Source organism: Periplaneta americana, chromosome 11 (assembly GCF_040183065.1).
Source record: "Periplaneta americana isolate PAMFEO1 chromosome 11, P.americana_PAMFEO1_priV1, whole genome shotgun sequence".
Taxonomy (NCBI): domain Eukaryota; kingdom Metazoa; phylum Arthropoda; class Insecta; order Blattodea; family Blattidae; genus Periplaneta; species Periplaneta americana.
In genome coordinates this window covers 15465240-15486201 of record NC_091127.1, presented here as the reverse complement: position 1 = coordinate 15486201, position 20962 = coordinate 15465240, and the positions used below count along the sequence as shown (strand labels likewise).

General features: G+C 36.9%; 1 protein-coding gene across 1 annotated transcript; it reads left to right on the top strand.

The window, feature by feature from the left end:
• The first annotated feature begins 5941 nt into the window (after positions 1-5941).
• On the top strand, positions 5942-14297 carry LOC138708589 (uncharacterized). Its single transcript, XM_069838705.1, has 2 exons — positions 5942-6088; positions 13217-14297. Exons 1-2 carry the CDS (start codon positions 5954-5956, stop codon positions 14186-14188), a joined length of 1107 nt encoding a protein of 368 aa, XP_069694806.1. The 5' UTR covers positions 5942-5953; the 3' UTR covers positions 14189-14297.
• Positions 14298-20962: the final 6665 nt, after the last annotated feature.

Sequence of the window (20962 nt, the reverse complement as noted above, 5' to 3'; positions counted from 1 at the left end):
TGGGGAGTTCTCTTAGGTTGGAAATTAAAGGGTCTGATGCAAGAAACAGTCTATGGAATAAGTCAGAGTTGGTAGTAATTATTGACGTCTTTCCGATGTGATCTTGTCGAAATCTTCGAACAGTTATGTTTAATGATTCTATTGCTTCCTCTGTTAGTTCCCCTATTGGTAATAAAGCTGATTTTACAATAGATGCCCCATGAATAAGAATTTTGTGCAGTGTTGGTGGCATATAATACCATGGGTATAATTTGACAAACAGCTCTGTGGTCTTCCTGCAGTATATATTAAATCGCGATTCACTTATATTTTGAAAACATGAAATTGTAGTAAGAATCACACTGAATCGTGAAATTAAATCATAATCAACTCCAGTTATTTTATATGTTTCTTTAGTATTTTCAAAGAATCTTCTTGCCGTGTTCCCATCATTTGTGGTCCCATATTCTGCTTCGGTGTATCTATAATAAGCCCTAATCTATTTCGAAATGCATCTTGAATAGTTTTCTTTCTTTTCTTCATAATTTCTCGACTTCCATCTCGTACATTTGCCTTCCATTTTTTAAATTCAAGCCGGTAAGATATAATGTAGTATGCATTCAAAAAACCTTATATGTGCATGTAGAATTGATAATCTAAAGACAAAATTGGAGGATCTTCTGACTGTTGTAAAAATTCAAGATTATTTATTTGTGAAATTTTTGCACCACAGATGTAGCACTTCATACTGGACGACTTCGCTAATGCATTGCATATTTTCCCGTCTATCATAGTTGAAAGTAGTGAAAACTGAACTGTGATGTTACCTAATGTAAATGGTTGCAAGTCCTGTATCTGATTTTCTACATATACTCTCTCTGCTTGAGCTATTTCTGTTGTTTCGTGTACCCACTGAAGTTGAATAGATTTGCAGAATCGAGTTGATGAAGGACGGGGATTCTTCCATGCAACATCTCTACTTTCAGTATCAACCAAGCGCAGGGGAACCAATGATGTAAGAAATAAACTTTCATCACTTTTCTCTTTTTGATTCCATATCTGTTTATATTGCGAATGACCTGAGCTGCCGTCAAAACCCCATTTACAAAGCCACATGTAGTTTCTATCCGTGTTACTTAGAGGTGAAATATTCAAGATTCTGTAGGCTGTGTGATGTAACAGAGACTGTAATTTGACCTCACATTCATTTTCGGTCACTTGTATGCCTTTGGGTAAGTTTCTTTTTTAGCTTCTAAAACGTATTGATAATTGGAGTAGAGATCATGGTTATGTGTGTCATTTTTCTGATTGTTTTATATTGATGTCTGGACAGATTTGAATCTATTATTAATGAAAGAGCTTCTTCATTTGTGAGTCTAGTAATTTCCTCAAAGAATCACGAATTCTTTTGCCTCTGCTTGATGTTGTGATTATTACTTCTTTTAACAATTTGGCTACTACTTCATCACCTTCTGACCTTAAATTCATTGCTGTAGCATAAGAGAGCTCTTCAGAACACACATTTTCTCTAGTTTCTTTTGCTTTTCTTCCTTTACTTCTTTCACTTAATTCCCCAAATACTTTTGTAGGACGACTGCGACCCAGCTTTCCTGATGTGCTTGGAATATCGGTATGTTTTTTCGGCGTTGATACACATGAAATATTTTGAATAGGCAATGTCATATTATGATCTAACCAACGAAAATATCTATTTGAAAAATTTGTTTCACTATAACCACACTTCAGCCATTGCTGATAATACAGAAGAAAAAAATGTAGTCTAAATGACATTGTATAACTTTTTTGTAGCACTAGAATCAGTATTAATTTCAAATTTATTAGTCAAATATGACGTGACATAATTTTCTTGTTGCTTACGAGATTCGTTTCTCCGTTGTCTAATTCTATGGTGAAGTTCATGGCGACTCACAGAAAAACTCATTTTGCACTTGCAAAATAAACTCACCCTGAACCACTGAATGTATTAAGATGACTCAATACAGTTAGTGTTTCAGTCAGCTTGGAAGGAACCTCTTCTACAGTAAACAGAACGCGAGTTATGACTATAAGCTGTCACAGTTATGGCATATGAGAATTGAGGAAACAGTGCGCAGGGATAGTCTTGGGCTCGTAGAGGTTGCCCTTGGATAACCTTGGAGATGAAACCTTCATCATTCCCTAGACGAAGGCTTCCTTTAACAGCTGTGTAAGTTTCACAGTGTACAGCTGTCAAAAAAAAAAGTGGCCGCACTCGTGAACAGCGAATATTTTCAAAGTCCACTTCGGGTCGCGGCGATGTTACACGATGCATGTGCTTGTACAAGCAGTTCCGGAACTATGAAAGTGTTCCATATCTGCGCCTCATAGACCAGCGGTAGAGTGCTTGTTTAATGATTCAAAGGTCGTGGGTTCGGGCCTTCTTCAAGTTTTCATTTTATTTTTTAATCGTTCTTTAGCGATGTAAATGCTATCCAAATTATCATTTATATTCAGTTATCGTTCTTTGTGGATATCACGTTATTTATATTTTGTTATCGTTCTTTAGAGATATGAATAAAATTCAAGTCATCATTTGTATTCTGTTATCGTTTTATAACGATATGAATAACAATTATTATTATTGTATTTCCAATGGGGGTTAGCCGTATTTTACATATGTATGTTAGGGCTATAGTTTTATACACAAAAAACATAAGCATAAAGAGAAATGGAAAAGAAAATTAAATTAGCTTACGCGATGTAAACAAAACATAAACAATCCGTAAATTAGGCATTGCGATTGCAAAACAAATATCAGGTATCAATTTGTAACATACAAAAACATTAACAACACACATACGTAACACTTCTATAACACAAATATGCAGCTTTCCGTACCATACATCATAAATTAATACACAATAGTCACACAAACACAATCAAACTATAATTACGACATTGCGACGACATCAAGCATCCCATAACTGACTCACATACATAACAAATCAAGCATCAGTTACAACACATACACTTCAACATAGTAACCACACTTTTAAAAGTTACAAATTTGGCTCCAAGAAGAATAAATAGGACACTGTTACTAATTACTATTCTTCTACAATTTCTTAAATACATCTGTAATAAATCTGTGAAATTCCGATATGAATAATATTCACGTTTTTTATATTGTTATCGTTCTTTAGCGATTTAAATAATATTCAAGTTATCATTTATATTCTGTTTTCCTTCATTAGCATTATAAAACAATATTCAAGTTATTTATATTGTTATTGTTCTTTCGCAATATATTAATTAAACAAACCGATATTTATCATTTATATTCTGTTATCGTTCTTTAGTGAGACTGTATAAATAATATTCAAGTTATTTATATTGTAATCGTTCTTTAGCGATATAAATAACATAAATTTAATATTAGGTTTGGAAAAATCCAGTTGCATAATACTGGTATTAGTTTTTCTTTTTGTATTATTACATTATACTATCTTGAACCACAATAAAATGAAAAGGAGTAACGAGGAATTGAACCTGAGACGTTGACATCTAAATTCCGACGTTCGTCCGCTGAGCTACGAGAGCAAAAGTGTGGAAACATTTTTGGAAAAATTGGCCCAATCACACTCTAAGATCTTCTGATGATTCGTAGAAGCTAGTCCAGGATGCGGGGGGCAAAGGCTAATTGAGATTTCCCGGTCTCTGACCGGGTCAAACATCCTGATAGAATTAATATTTAACCCATGCCGTGACTTTCGGTGAAGTCCGGAGGGCCCAATTAGTCAAATCCACTCTCCTCATCTCCACGCTTGGGCCCCTTGGAATTTAATAAAATGCGAAAGAGATTGTGGTGTGCGGAAAGCAACGGGATGTTACCGCATTTAGGCCTATCCTTCCTAAGAAAACTGCAAACATGAACAAAGGAAGCTTTTAATAGAAGAAGAAGGATCTTCTGCGGACCTCTGGAAAAAGAACTAAGGAAGAGACTAGTGAAGTGCTTTGTGTGGAGTGTGGCATTGTATGGGGAAAGAACATGGACGTTACGACGAAATGAAGAGAAACGAATTGAAGCATTTGAAATGTGGATGTGGAGAAGAACGGTGCGTGTAAAGTGGACAGGCAGAATAAGAAATAAAATTGTGTTTGAAAAAGTGAGTGAAGAAAGAATGATGCTGAAACTGATTAGAAAGAGAAAAAGGAATTGGTTGGGTCTCTGGTTGAAAAGAATAATAGACGGCATTAGGATATGTGGATCATATGCGGAGACTAAGAGGAAGGCAGAAAATAGGAAAGATTGGAGATTGCTGGGTTTGCAATGTAAGACCTGCCCATGGACAGAACATTTATGTGTGTATGTTCAGAATGCCTGGAATATCGTGTCTAAGAACAGTCGCTATTTGCAAAGACTAGTCAATTCCATGCCCACTCGACTGCAAGATGATCGAGATAAGAGGAAGATAGACTAAATATTGAATTGTGGCCTTTTGTTTTGTTTTTTTAACGATTAATTGTTTGAATGTTTTAAGGCCGACGCCAGTAAATTTGTTATGTTTATGCCACGAAAGATATTTTATTGAGAATAAAATCTTTTTTCTTTCCATTTGCAGCCACAATATCATAATGATAATGATAAAGTCATTGCATAATATATTAATGAACCTGATGTTAATTACTAAAATAATCATAAAAGAGAAAGGAGCCATTATGTCTAGTTTGTCTCTCTCAAAAACAGAACAAAAAAGGACATAAAAAGCACGAGGTTGTAGTCGAACGCAGGACCTCATGAATAAGACGCCTGAACGCTACCATTATGCTATCGAATAACACACAGTATACTTCAATTATAACTGTAGATATCAGGCAACGTGGTCCAACAACATGTAACATCGCCTGTCTCCGAATTGTAGCGAAGATACCCGAAGGGAACTTTGATACAGGAGAGCGGCCACTTTTTCTTTTGACAGCTGTACATATTTATACATTTTTTTAAACTCTCTATATATTTAAGTAACTTTTTAAAAATAATACTTGACTTTAAAAAATTCTAATTAATACTAAAACATAATATTAATTTAGATGTTAGTGTGTATAATGTAAAAGACATATAACATTATATAATAGAAATATTTACTATTATTTTTATGCATTTTAAAACTTGATCAGGGCTCTTTTAAAATCACATCACTAAGGTAAAATTACACAAGTTAGATTTATGCACTTTTGAATAAATATATCGTGAAACCTGTATGTTATTATTAATAAATGACCTGTAATTTTTGAAGGTCAAGTATTGTAGAATTATTGGAATGTGATTTAAAGATTCTGTATCGAAGTTGAAAAAATGATTTTTGACCAGCTTTTAAGCGATCCGGACCACTGTGCGACGTATGTAGTGATTATTAGTAAGGGATTTGCACACGACGTATAAATGAGCTACTCATTGTATAAGTATAAGACAGTTAAACGTCTGTATACAGTATAGGGTTTTTATTAGTAAGACCGTAAATATATAGGCGTTTTTAAAAGCTTTATAGTAAAAATAATGCCAATTTCTGAATACTAGTTAGGACAGAAAAGCAAATAGGCTAATAGATAAGGAAGCTTTCTCATGAGTTTCTTAATAATGCGAACATAACCACAAAATGTATATTGAGAAGTCAACACGGAGATGGAAACCTGCAGCATGACTGCGACTGCAAAAGCAGCGCCTTACGTGTGAACAGACTCGCAACCTCCAGTTGCAACTTTTGCTGCACTCGGGTTGCGCAGCACGAAAAGTAGCGTGCAGCGCGCTACTTTTGGCTTACGTGTGAACACGACACGCAACTTTTGCAGCTGAAGTACAAAAGTTGCGCTGCAAAAGTAGCGACGTGTGACCGTACCTTAAGATAGATTGAAGGTGGATGTAAAAGTTTCCTGATTGGCTGTAATGAGTATGTTTTTTTTTTTTTTGGAACAGACGTGGAAATGGCCGCAGTTGATGGCGCCTCGCGCGTCTACATCGCTAACTAGTGCCGGAGTACAAACATCCTTTGAATTTACCGACAAGCCGCGGTTCGACGCCGACTACAAGCCGCCCTATCCCATTGCGATGCTGAGCCTAGAGGAACTGGAGGTAAGATTGTCTGTGGGCGACCGCTCACTATACTGTACTAAAGAAAACATTGAAAAGTTACGCACATGAACCCTGAAGGTTCGCCCTAGACTCATTCTGTTCCTGCTCATTGACTTTTCCACTCTTTCGCCTTCTTCTTTCCTCTACATTTTGTTTTCCTCTTCTTTTTTTCTTACATTTCCCTTCTCATTTTTCTTTATCATATGTTATTTTGCTTTTCATGTATTCCTGTTTTATTCCCTGTAGGCCTAATCCTACTACAGTGAAACTTCTCTTAACGGACACTTCTGAATAGCGGACACCTCTCAATTGTATGTATGTATTTATTTACACTGCAAGTGGGAAAGCACCTGGTGGCAGTGGTATACACAACATAAACAATACACAATAAAATGTACAGTACACAATACAATTTTACAATACATATACAATTTTATATACAATACAATAAGAATACACAATACAATTTAACACAATAATAATATAACATAAATAAAATACCTAATTTTACAATACAGCCTACATAATTATGTATAGGTCCTACATAAGTTTCAATAGTCTTTCACTTTACTCTCATCTCATTCCCTGTAGTGGCACTATGACGCATTTCACTAACACTATAGCACACATTTCACTGACACTATAGAACACATTTCATTGACGCTATAAATTATCACTGATCGGAACTATTCACTGCACTGTAAAACCATAACTTGACTGACTCACCTCGCTTCACTGATACAACAGTTCAAATAAGTCAAATAATTACATCCTTATGCATACTTATAAATAGAACTACATTTAAACTAAACATTTCTAGTCTAAGGCCCTCTTACACGCTATTTTAAAATAATTTACAATTCAAACCAAGGAAGTAAACTCGTCAGGCTAGATAAATACATGTCACCTTAAAAAATTAAATGTTAAAATAAAAAAAATTAAATGTTAAAAAAATTAAATGTTGATTAAATAAAATTAAATAAAATTAAATAAATTAAATTAAATTAAATTAAAAATAATTAAATGTTAATTACGGACATTTTGAAATTCCCCTGCAGAATTACATGTACTCTTATGGGAAAATACCTTCCCAATAGCGGACATTCTCTATAACGGACACGGACAGCTATACCGGGTGTTTCAGACTACCCGTATCAGGCTTTTTCCTCGAAAACTATATGATACTAGATATTCATAAAAAAATTTTGATAACCGAAATCTATGTAAAGAATCGATTGGTGATAGTACCATTTCCCGTAAAAAACCGGAAGTAGGGGTACCTGTGGTCAACTTCGAAATTTGAAATGAGAATATAGGTAATTAAAAGTACCATTGAAAACTACTTTTAAAAAGAAACAACTTTTCCTCAAACTTTTTTTTTCTAACTTTTATTGTTTACTCACAAAGCAACAAAAATGGTACCGAGTTTCATGTCACTGAACCACATGCTTCAATAGTAATATGCGTTAGAAGAGCGGTATGTTGAAGTTTTCATGTTCGAGGAAAAGTTTGAAAAAGCGAAACGTAGTTGAGCTTTTTTAATTTCCGAGAATTGAAAGAAAACATACCGCTCGTGTATCGTACATTATTTTGTGCGAAGATCGTTTATTACATACCTGAAAGAGGAATTTCTAATTAGTTGCAATGAAATCTCCATCTTGGTTTCTGTTCAATGACGGCAAATTTGCAAAACAAAAATATCTAACTTCAACATTGTTGCTTTAAAATGTTTTCTGTGTTTACTATACTCCACCAGGCCGTGATATACGTCTGTCTTTTTTCCCCCCCAGTCTATAAATGCGAACTTAAAACAAACGGTAAGGTTATGTAATGATTTATTTTTCATTTTAATATTTTAACAATATTATGTACATAACATATTGCAGTAATAACATCGGCAAGTTTAATTTTGCCGGTCAAGGAGATGTTTAGAAATGGAAAATATCTTTGACATCTAATTCTGCACATTGAAATTAATTGTTACATTTGTGCAGTTATTCAGAGTCACTGGAGCACCACCACCACTTAATTTTTGCAAATATTTAAAAACAATAATTAACAGTGCAATTTAGGTGAAATTGCAGTGGTAAGTTTCCAATGTATAATTATTACTATATTGAACGTCTCTAAAAATAATATGTTAAAAGCCTAAAGCAGTAAAATCAATATGTCACTTAAGCGGTAAGAAGAGGGAAATTGTTATGTGTGTTAGGTTGGGAATACTGAATGTGGAATTTTAGACTTTCAGCGGATTGGTTTTGTGCGGAAACCAAACAAATACGCACGATCTCGCACAAAAGTTATTTAGGTGGTGCGGGACATTTAACTAACCCTGTATTATGCTGTAATAGTTTTAATAACTGACTTTCAACACCTGGGAATCCCTATTACAAATAATAACGACGTGCTGATGATGTTATAGTTATGCTATTAGAACTGGTTCATAGATTTTATTCAAATTCGTGGTGCAACATTCCATAGAGTTCCAAGACAAACCAGCAGGCTGATAGACTCGCGGCAACATGCTTCAGCAGAGATGAACGATCATAAACCAATATGGGGGTAACTTGTGTTGTGCGACCGTCACTTAGGTCGCACTGGTTGCTGGCCGGATGGCTACTGCGTTCGACTTCTGGTCTTTCTCATCAGGATTTCAGACACCACCACTGTACACAACAATGGAAAACTATTTTGCTGGTAGAGCTGGAGCTCTCAGGATACTATAGGAAAACTACATGATTATTAAACTTGGTCTGAAATGATTGCAATATTGTAAACTCTACCTGATTTATTATATATTTACAAATGTACAAAGCTACTTACAAGGTATTTCATTAGATGACGCCATGCCGCTTTCAAGTCTCTCAAATTCACCCTCTGTGCCAGTCTTCACTAACTGCCTCAACTCCTCACCAACACTTTTTATTTTCGTTATCCGTTTCCCGCCCGGGGTACCGACCACGCCATCCACCACGTGAGATGGGCTTAAAAGCACTTTTGATTTCACGTACTTACAGATGTCGTCTTAATCAAACATCTCTTACATTTAATTTGATTCAGTGCATTATAGTGATAAGTCGCTATAATGAGACTACGCGCAAGAAAAGAATTCGAACAATGCGTGATATAATTTTAACCAATTAAAATGTATGTGTTGTCCTACTGGACCAATCCGATTAGTCCAGCGATGATCTGAGGCGTAAGAATACTTTCATTGTAGGCAGTGATTTACCACACGCCCGACAAGACTCTATACCGCTGGCTAAGCATCTTAAGACGTGTATTCCGCTGACACTGTTCCTGTTTCAAATTTAATACTCCACAGGAAATCATGCTACAGGGCGTTCTTTAGCCCTGGGGCATAACACTCGTAATTAATACGATGATCCACCCAGCCTTTAGGCCTATAGTTGGCTTTTGAAACCGGATTCGCTACTCATTGTAGCTTCTCAAATTCATTACGATGCTGGGTTGGTACCGGTCACATACTCTGGCCGAAATTCCATGAGAAATTTCTTCCCTTATAAGAACTTGAACCAGCGCTCATTCTGTTTCGCTAGTGATCATGCATTTCTTTCCAGCGCCCTATCTTTTCATCGTCTTTCACCTGCAAATTTAAGATATTCCTTAATATAGTTATCTGTTCTTGTTGGATGATCGTAAACCTTTGCGTGTGCGATACCAATGTTTTCGTCAAGGCTGTTAAAACAGTAGCCCAATCAGAACGATAGCGGTATTTACACGCATGGGTAGAAACACTTGAGGAAAACTGTACAAAACGTGGAAGGTGTTAAGTTCGTAGCTATCCTTGTTCATAATCCTCTCAGAATATTACAGTTCTCTTGAAATTAAAATAACACAGAAAAATGACGTATCGTTGAGCGTACAGATTTATTAGCTGGGTTTCGATTTATATGTATTAACATACTTACAAATGGCTTTTTAAGGAACGCGGAGGTTCATTGCCGCCCTCACATAAGCCCGCCATCGGTCCCTATCCTGAGCAAGATTAATCCAGTCCCTACCATCATATCCCACCTCCCTCAAATCTATTTTAATATTATCCTCCCATCTACGTCTCGGCCTCTCCAAAGGTCTTTTCCTCAGGTATTCCAACTAACACCCTATACACATTTCTGGTTTCACCCATAAGTGCTACATGCCCAGCTCATCTCAAACGTCTTGGATTTAATGTCAGATGAAGAATACAATGCGTGCAGTTCTGGGTTGTGTAACTTTCTCCATTCTCATGTAACTACATCCCTCTTAGCAGCAAATATTTTCCTAAGCACCTTATTCTCGAACACTCAACCTCTATTCCTTTCTCAAAGTGAGAGTCCAAGTTTCACAGCCATACAGAACAACCTGTAATGTTACTGTTTTATAAATTCTAACTTTAAGATTCTTTGACAGCAGACTAGATGACAAAAGTTTCTCAACCGAATGATAACAAACATTTTCCACATTTATTCTGCGTTTAATTTCCTCTCGAGTGTCATTTATATTTGTTATTGTTGCTCCAAAGTACTTAAATTTTTCCATCTCTTCGAAGGATAAATTTCTAATTTTTATATTTTCATTTCGTACTATGTTCTGGTCAAGAGACTCAACTTTTATTAGCATAATTAGGGGTCTATTTAGAGTTGCCAACCCTCTGTATTTCCCGGATTCTCCCATATTTTCCCCTAATTTTTAAGTCTCCCAGCTCCCTTATTATTCTTTTCTTCGAGCATTTTTCTGTCTTATTTTTGCATAATGTAATTTTTTTTCTAAACATTTGATTTTGCCGTGAATGATTATTGATTATATGACGAATTTTGTTGTTCAAGAGATGCATTAAAATATGCAGTCTTTATAGCACGTAATGTTTGCCAAGAATGGGTTTTAGTGCTCACTCGTTTAAAATCAAACAGTGTTAATGTTATAAATTTGGAAAAACTGCCTAGTTTTGTTCTAAGCATGCCAAGTAGTAACGCTAATACAAAGAGGGTGTTTCATCTCATGAATAATAATTGGACAGATGTTAGAAACATGAGCACGACACATCTAATCAAATCAGAGCTGAAAACTGCAGTGAACTTCAACTATTACGCGAGACAAAATCTGTCTCAAAATAGTCTTAATTTAAGCCTAGCTGCCGAAGAGTTGTTTTTCAGTAACTGAACCGAATAATTTATCTATTTTGTATGTGAAATTTTGTCGATTCCTTAGTCTCCCGTATTTTCGGACATTATCTAATTTCAAAAATAAATTAAAATTACACTTTTTCAATTCAGAATCCTTTCAGTTATAAGCCCTTTTCTCTGCGATAGTTTTGTAAAAATATAGGCTATATATTTCTTTCCTTCCTTTCCCCTTTTTGTTCTCTTTATCAGCCGATGAATTTATTATCACAGCCTTTAATTGTGAATTTTATTTAATTTTTTTCTTTTTTATTATTATTTTATTACATTCTATTTTGTTATATTCTTCCTTAAGTTTTCCATATTAACCATTTGTACTAAATGAGTTGCTTTTGCTATATTCCAATGTATTTTACTTTCTTTTTCTTGGCTGATGTTATAATGCCAGCATTCCATTGTAAGATGTTTAGTTGATTCTGTACCATTAAAGTAGTCCCCGCCCGGAGATCCGATTGGGGGACTATTTTACCTCCGGATAATTTTACCTTAATGGTACTCATTTCATATTGGAGTTAAATGGCAAGTTGTAGCCGATTTAAGTGAACACCATATTTTAACGTTTTGGTGGCTACTTCATTCACACACAACCCCCAGAATGTTTAGAGGACCACACCTGCTCTTGGTCGACGGGTCCATTGTTCAAGAATTAAAACAGAAAATCAATATCCCGAATTTAAAAGAAAACTTACAAATTAAACCAAACCCTTTAACTCTATTAAGTATAGAATATAATCTAAATTTAACAGAAGAAATACTATAATCGGAAGTAAACACTGAAATAATGAAACAATTGTCTTTAGAGACAATTAATATTAGGTACCCTCCACAAAACTGGCTTCATTTAGACACCGACAGATCCTTCATCTCCAGAGAACAAGGTGCCGGTGCAGGTGTTACGTGCTGTCTCTTCTCACTTTATAGATCACTTGTGTATGGAACAAGAAGTTTTGATGGTGAAATCATTGCAATAAGTGAAAGTCTCAGGAATCTTCTATGCCACATCAATAAATTTAAGAATGCAGTTATATTGTCAGACTCCAAAGCAGCTATTCTATCAATAGTCTCTAAACACACACCTTCATCTCAAACAGCAGAAATAACTAAAATGCTCTCTCAATTAATATCACTCAATAAAAGAATTGTATTCCAATGGATACCATCCCATTGTGGAATCCTGGGAAACGAGAATGCGGATGCTTTAGCAAAGAAGGGCAGCACTGCTACTTACAGACCTGTTACTAAATCTACGTATTACTCTGTGAAAAGATTTATTAAATCTACATAATTAGACTTCAACAAACAAAATTTGATAACTCAATCCCAAGGGAAAAAATGGAACTCTCTGCATCATAATCTACAGTTAATTCCCGATTTACCACGAAAATCGTCTGTAGCTGCATTTAGATTGGCAACAGGCCGTGATTGTTTGGCCAAACACCTGCATAGAATTGGAATATATCAGTCCCCTAACTGCCCATTGTGCAACTCAAACCAAGAAATGGATTCAGAACACCTCAAAATCTGTGCTTCAGTGGCTGGCCATGATAATATCTTTGAAAAATATTGGAGTGCAAGAGGTCAAATGACTTTATTGTCAAACGCCTGGCATTAGAAAACAACAACAACAACAACTTTCTTTTTTCTATTATGGTATTATTTTCATGTTGTTTAGTGTCGATTTTATTATGCTATTATTATTATTATTATTATTATTATTATTATTATTATTATTATTATTATTATTATTATTATTATTTTTAATATGTTAGTATTCTGTTTTTTAACTTTTTGTTAAATTTTCACTGCTTGTATACTTTGTGACCAGGTAGAGTGTAAGAGAAGGCCCTATGGCCTTAACTCTGCCAGTATAATTAAAGAATTATATTATTTTTTTTTCAACAAAAAAAGTTGGCAATCATTTGGTGCATTACAATTATTATTACAGGAACTTGAACGCGGCCCGGCGGACGACATCCTAAAGGAGGTGCAGGAAGCCTACAAGCGCAAATACCAGCTGCCGAATGACCTGTATGAAGACGACTATGATCTCTCTGACGATCCCAACTACAGACAGAACTTGTGGCCACTAGAAATTCTACACGACAAGTGGGACATCGAACTTGGTTCCGTGCCGCAGACGCCACTAGAATCCACACACTGTCTGATAGAGTCTAGTCCTATTTCAACACCCGAACCAGAACCGGAAGAAGATCCCTGGAAAGCCCTATCCAAGTACCAGCTGCTGGAGAAGAACATACACGGAGTCGAACCGGATACCCCTCTACCCAGAGATATCAAACAAGCGATTGATGTTGTGATGAAGCAGAGCGTGGACAGCGTCTTTGAAGCGGTGGAACGCGGGGAAGGGATCACGTTACTACACAAAAAAGAAGTATGCGAGTTGTTCAAGGATCTTCTTAGGGAGGAGTCCCTGTCAGATATATGTGCGAGCCTAGGAGTGCACAGTGAAGAAACTGACCTCAGTAAAGACAAGATACAAGAGCTTTTGAAGCTAGCGTTGAACGTCATCGCCGATGAAGACAGCTATAGAGATACCACGCGATCTGAAGCACAGGTACATGGAGAGAGATCTCAGAAGCATGGTTTGCCTCTTTCAGAGCGCAATGAAGGAGGTTCAACAGCGGGATCCAAGATAGTAGTTCCAACAACTACTGACACTGGTGAAAGGGCAGATTATCAGTATCAGAAAGCGAGCGAAATCATTTCTGAAAATCCCTTGATAGGAAAGAAACCTTCACCCGATACTTTCTTGTCTGATGTGCAAAAATACAGGGTGTACAAGTTCCTCAAGGCGGTACTTTCTGAAAGCAGCGTGACTGAAGAGACTTCTGGAGATATTAGCCTCCGTTTAATTACCAGGGGAGAAAGCTCCGAGTCCTGTGCAGCCCTCCTATGAACCAGATAGTAGTTCTGAAAAATGTTAGGTTGTGAAGCATGAAACTAAGGTTTCTGAATATGTTTTTCTTCAGACACCAAATTACTCTGCTACTTAAAATGTATTTAAATTTGATTGTGAACTTCCTAAAGAAATATTTATTTACTATTTTTATAAATCTTGTTTATTAATACACCGTGTCCCTAAATGATTACACTGAACAACAAGAATTTTGCTCCGACTTAAAACAATATGTCCCTTATGGTTTTCTGTGCGCTGAATCTGAAAGTGCATCTCTTTTCTTCCTATCACGTAAGGTTTTTAAGATATACTATGATTTCACTTTTCGATAAGCGCTCCCACAGGAAACATCTGACGCGGATTAGGGGTTGTAAACCAAAACAAAAGTTAATGCATTTTGAGTTTGTGACTTATTTCCGGTTTCTTATGGTTGTTGGCATGTTCTTTTGTACTTCTAATGAATAAATAGATATTGGTCCCTTCCATTCAATAACTTTCGTAACAGTTCAGAATGAGGTCTACGCAATGTACAAACAAGGGTGTGGTTTTCAGTATTAAAAGAAAAGTTTGAGTGAAGGCAAATTAAAAGAGGAAATTTTCATCGGCCCACAAATTCACAAAGTTATGGCTTACTCTTTATTTAAGGAAAAACTTTCCGTTGCAGAAAAAAAAATGGCATGGCAGATTATAGGCATCGAAAAGCGAGCGAAATCATTTCTGAAAATCCCTTGACAGTAAAGGAACCTCCACCCGATACTTTCTTGTCTGATGCGCACAAATACAAGGTGTACAAGTTCCTCAAGGCGGTACTTTCCGAAAGCAGCGTGACTGAATAGACTTCTGGAGATATTATCCTTCGTTGAACCACCAGGGGAGAAAGCTCCGAGTCCTGTGCAGCCCCCCATATCAACCAGATAGTAGTTCTGAAAATATTTAGGTTGTGAACCATAAAACTAAGGTTTCTGAATATGTTTTTCTTTAGACACCAAATTACTCTCCTACTTAAAATGTATTTAAATTTGATTATGATAAAAGAACAACTTCTTAAAGAAATATTTATTTACAATTTTTATAAATCTTGTTTGTTAATACAGCGTGTCCCTAAATGATTATCGCAGTTTTAGGTGGTTGGCATAGCTTTACAAACGAAAGTGGATGCGTGTTTCTTTCGTGTAATGAAAGAAGAACTGTGAATGTTTCATATCCCGAGCGCAGAGTTTTTGTTTCTCGCCTTTATTGCGTCACAGCGTTAAATTTATAAAATGTTGACTCCCAAGCATGTCATGTTATGTGTTGCAGTAATATTAAAAACGTAAGTATCAATTTTATTATTGTCGACTGAACAATAATTGAGGCGTTCAGAAGTCAACATGATTAACTCCTTTTCCAAAGATTTTGAGATATTCAAGGTTAAAGTTAAACACACATTATTAATTCTGTGATGTAGTCGAGAAGAATACTGCATTCTGTGGGCTTTTTACTGAACTATGGAATTAATCACATTGACCACTGAAAATATGGTCAATTTAATACAATGCCAACTTATAAACTCCGAAATAACCAAAATTGGAGTTAATCATGTTGACTTCTGAACGCCTCAAGTATTTGTCATGATCCGAACTACTATGGTCCAAATCCGATTTTTTATTTATTTTGAAGTCCAATAAATATATTCATAATAATTTTCTTCGGAAATTAAAAAAAAAATGTTAGAGATTCTATTATAAGTCCGGGATCGAATCCTGGTTGGAACAAATTATCTAGTTGAGATTAAACTCAACCTTTCCAGTAAACACTGGGTAACTTTTCGCTTTTGGTCCTCGATCTCATTTTACTAGCGACGTCATCGTAATCATCATCATCATCATCATCATCATCATCATCATAATTATATAGAAAGAAACGAAAAACTACCGTTTCTATCAACCATTTCCTTAGTACAGTCAAGTACCTGCCGAATCAGAAATACAATCGTTCCGGTCAGGCACTTAAAGAAGACGACGAAGATCCTACTGGGTGTTCATTTCGAAGTGTGTCATGACGTCACTGTTGCGAGTCAGCGATTTGAAGCGAGTTTCAGCTTTTATGCCAGAGAAGTTGCCTATTAATCAAGGCGTTCAATCTGAACTTGAAAAGTGTACGGTATGACTTGAACGTCGTAGCAACAGATGGCGGTCTGTACGGTCTGTGTGCTACCATAACCTCTTTCGAACTGTGTTTTGCGCGGGCAAGTCGTACGCAGGATATTTGTTATCTTCGGTTGCGTATGGCAACATTCCACAATACAAATCAAATGCTCCGTGTCCATGTTGACCGTCGAAGTTAATGTCAACAAATACGTAAGAAATCGTTTTAATCCTCTCCACATATCACGACAGTAAGAAAAAACTCACTCCAGTACGTGTTTCCAAACAGTTCACATTCCTGCCACTACTGGAGTTACCGTACGTATCGGTAAGTACTTTCAAAATCAACGCCGTACTTGCTAGGCAACTTCTCTGGCACATAGGTAATACGCCTCTGCGGAAGTGTAGAGAGATTGTATTGTCTAGGCTCGTCGGCTAGCCACATGACGTCATATAGCGAGCCATGACACACTATGAACTGAACACGCAGTATTAGTTACATTTATAAAATTATAATTGTACTCCTGATTGGTCCCTCGTCGTGGCGTGGCGGTCTAAGGCATCCCGCCTAGGACTCGCGTTACGGAAAGCGCGCTGGTTCGAGTCCTCATGGGGGAAGAAATTTTCTCATGAAATATCGGCCAGTGTATGGGACCGGTGCCCACCCAGCATCGTGATGCACTTGGGGAGCTACGATAGGTAGCGAAATCCGGTTGCGGATACCAGCTATAACGGCTGGGGGGGACCATCGTGCTAACCACACGAATCCTCCATTCTGGTTGGATGATCGTCCACCTCTGCTTCGGCATGTGGGCGTGAGGCCAGCAGCCGGCTGGTCGGTCTAGGCCCTTCACGGGCTGTAGCGCCACGGATTATTATTATATTATTATTACTCCTGATTGAGAGAAGCAAAAAAAAAAAAAAATCACATGCATATCAAAATTCTGACACATCCGTGCATGCCGGTTACTTAGCTTTGTGTCTGACAAAGCGAATATGGGGAAAACTGTCTGCGAATATTTCGTTTACAAATATTCTTACACTATTCTTGTCATACTTCAAGGTTATCGTTTCCGAATTTTTCCCTATACGTTAAATAAGGAATCACTAATATGATCATGGTCAGAATTAAGCATTACTATCCTTCATGTTTGTTATAAAATACAGTTTAATACTGCGCTCATCACTCCAGAAACAATTTTCTCAACGTCGCACTAGCAATGAAACAACCTTGACAACACAGCTTCGCATAGACAATATGTGGGAACGAAAGCTTCATCAAAGACGCCTGCTGGAGGGAGTCTCTAAATCGTTGCCATTCCTGTGACAATAATGTAAAAGGTTTCTATTGTTTTCGCTTGACCGACAAGTTAGACCTATTCTTCATGTCTTCAGTTGCGATATATAGAGTGGACCGTTTGGGAAGACATGAAATAAAAACTCTGATGAGAACTGTTGCTATATATTTTTAAATAATCTTGAAATATATTCCAGTAAACGTCAACATGCTCAACATTGCGTACACAGCACAATTTATATGTGCGATTTAACATCTCAGAGATAATTTCCAAAAGCTGAGACAATCTTTGTTTTGAAATCATCATTATACCTAAGTCATTGTGTGTAGACATTCTTCACAAAACCCCAAACAAAGAAATCGTGTATGTGTGAGATCTGGAGAATTTGGAAGCCACGGGTTAGCCATCCCGCCAGAATACAATGCGTATATTGCATTCCCGTTGCACTTGTGGTAAGAAGAAGCTTGTCAAAATATCAAATATGGTCCAGACTAAACGGTAATAAATCTATTTTTGGCAAATACTGTAATGTAAAAAACAGACTCTTGCGTAGACCTACCATCAGAAAATTACTCAAAATTAATTAGACTAATAAATATGCATGGTGCATACAGAGAAAAAGACACCGGCGTAGCTCATTCGGCTAAGGTGTTTGCCTGTCGATCCTGAGTTTCGTCCGGGCGCGGGTTCGATTCCCGCTTGGGCTGATTACCTGGTTCGGTTTTTCCAACCATAAGGCAAATGTCAGGTAATCTGTGGCGAATCCTCGGCCTCATCTCGCCAAATATCATCTCGCTATCACCAATCCCATCGACGCTAAATAACCTCGTAGTGGATACAGCGTCGTTAAATAACCAAGTAAAAATACAGTGAACTGGGAGGAATCATCGTACTGGTCACACGTTACCTCAGTACTGGTTGGATGATCGTTCACCTCTGATGAGATATGTGGACGTAAGGCCAGAAGCCGGCTGGTCGGCTCTGATCCTTCATGGACTGTCGCGTCACGGATTTTATTTTTTATACTGAAATGTATCACATGGGAATATTGAATAGTGTATGAATTAATCAAGAACAGATGCATACAGTATTATGTTATCTATTAGTCCCCATTGAGTCGAGGGCACGAACTGGGACTGTCCTCGCACGCAAGCCGCTAGGATGGGCCCATTGCACTGTATGGTGTGCATACCTTAAAGCTCCCCTCCCCCGTTACAGATTCCCTTGCGCGCCGCCTCCGAATTCTTCTACAGCCTGTAATATATTATGATCCCTTTACCTTCTCCGCGTAGGCCTCACCCCGGTCCCACGAGCTACATGAGCCCAATGCAGAGCCCACGGAGCATAACACTACCACCAGCAACGAATGACCACATATTCATGGGATCCAAGATTGATGGCGGTCCACAGCCGACTCTACATCGGAGCAAGCCCTAAACCTAAACCTAGGAGATGGTGATGAAAGAGGAGAAGTATAATGAAATTATGATGTCGAAATGAATCCGAGGTCCAAATCCGTAAGTTACCCAGCAATTCTGCTTCAATTGGTTGAGGGAAAATCTCGGAAAAAAAAAAATTCAACCAGGTAACTTGTCCCAAGCAGGATTTAAACTCGGGCCAGTATTAGGGCGGAATTCATAGTCGTTACTTATAAATGAGTGAACCCTTAAGTGGTTACTTATACTCATTTCTAATTCATAGTTGTCCCTCATTCACACGAGTGATTACTTAAGTGAGCTGATCTGTACCCTTATGTGACCACTCATTTTCAAAATGGATACTGAGAATGATTTTGAGGGTTCTGTGTAGTTTGTTGAACGCAATGAGGAAAATATACGTGTCCCAAAAAGGTATATTAGAGACATGGAGAATCGTATAGAAATGTATAGTGAACTGGAATTTAAGAAGCGATATCGTTTTCAGATCAATTCGAAGTTGTTGCTCTAGCCAAATTGATATTCATTTATTTATTTATTTATTTATTTATTCATTTATTCATTCATTTATTTATGTCTATAATAGGGCAAAGCCCCAATTACAATAGACAGTGCAGATATTTGTTTAAAAAACATAGAATTGCATAGAACATGAAAAAAGAGATAAAACGGATACAAGTGTAATTACAAATTAAAAAAAAAAACAAATAGATACTACCTAAATAAAAAACACAGATCTAGATATAAATGAAAAATACCAAATGAAAATAAATTAAAAAGAGTTAAGTATAGATATCATAGCCAAAAATGTAAAATGTAGCTATAATTGGCAAATTACAGAGTTAATATAACACTATGTTAATAAGTTCAATATACAGTATTATATAGTAGGCCTAATAGGCTTAATTTATTTATTTAAGAAATTCACTACTACAGAACACGTGTTCCAATTAGTAGGATATCTGATTATAACTATAACTAACATGCAACTAGAATTTAACATGTCATGAAACTATTGCTGTATATAACTTATTCAGTACAATAATCTAGTCTTTGCATAATATATACGTTACTGTGTACGTTAACAGAAAACCACAATTCCAAGTCACACAGAGATTGTGTGCACTCGTTGTGGGTCTCTGGCGTTTCGTCAGCCCACGCGAGTTGTATGGATATAAAGGGAAAAGTTGAGACGGTGTCGGGTGGAGCTCCCGGGTAGCTCAGTGGTAGAGCGCTGGTACGTTCAACCAGAGGTCCCGGGATCGATACCCGGCCCCGGAACAATTTTTCCCTTGAAATTATTCAAATCTGCTTTACAGGGAGCTTCACCTGAAAGACTAGATTTGCATAGGTTAAGAGTGTTTGAGAATAATGTGCTTAGGAAAATATTTGGGGCTAAGAGGGATGAAGTTACAGGAGAATGGAGAAAGTTACACAACACAGAACTGCACGCATTATATTCTTCACCTAACATAATTAGGAACATTAAATCCAGACGTTTGAGATGGGCAGGACATGTAGCACGTATGGGCGAATCCAGAAATGCATATAGAGTGTTAGTTGGGAGACCGGAGGAAAAAGACCTTTGGTGAGGCCGAGACGTAGATGGGAGGATAATATTAAAATGGATTTGAGGGAGGTGGGATATGATGGTAGAGACTGGATTAATTTTGCTCAGGATAGGGACCGATGGCGGGCTTATGTGAGGGCGGCAATAAACCTTCGGGTTCCTTAAAAGCCATTTGTAAGTAAGTAAGTGCATATAGACAGTATCAGCTTATCACCGATCTTAATAAAATTAGAAGCAGTATGATTTCACCATCCTATATCACTGGACAATCGACCTGAGGCACAATAACGAACGTCCAATGTAAAAAACTGGTGTAAGGAGGAAAACCCAAGGAAATGTTGCAA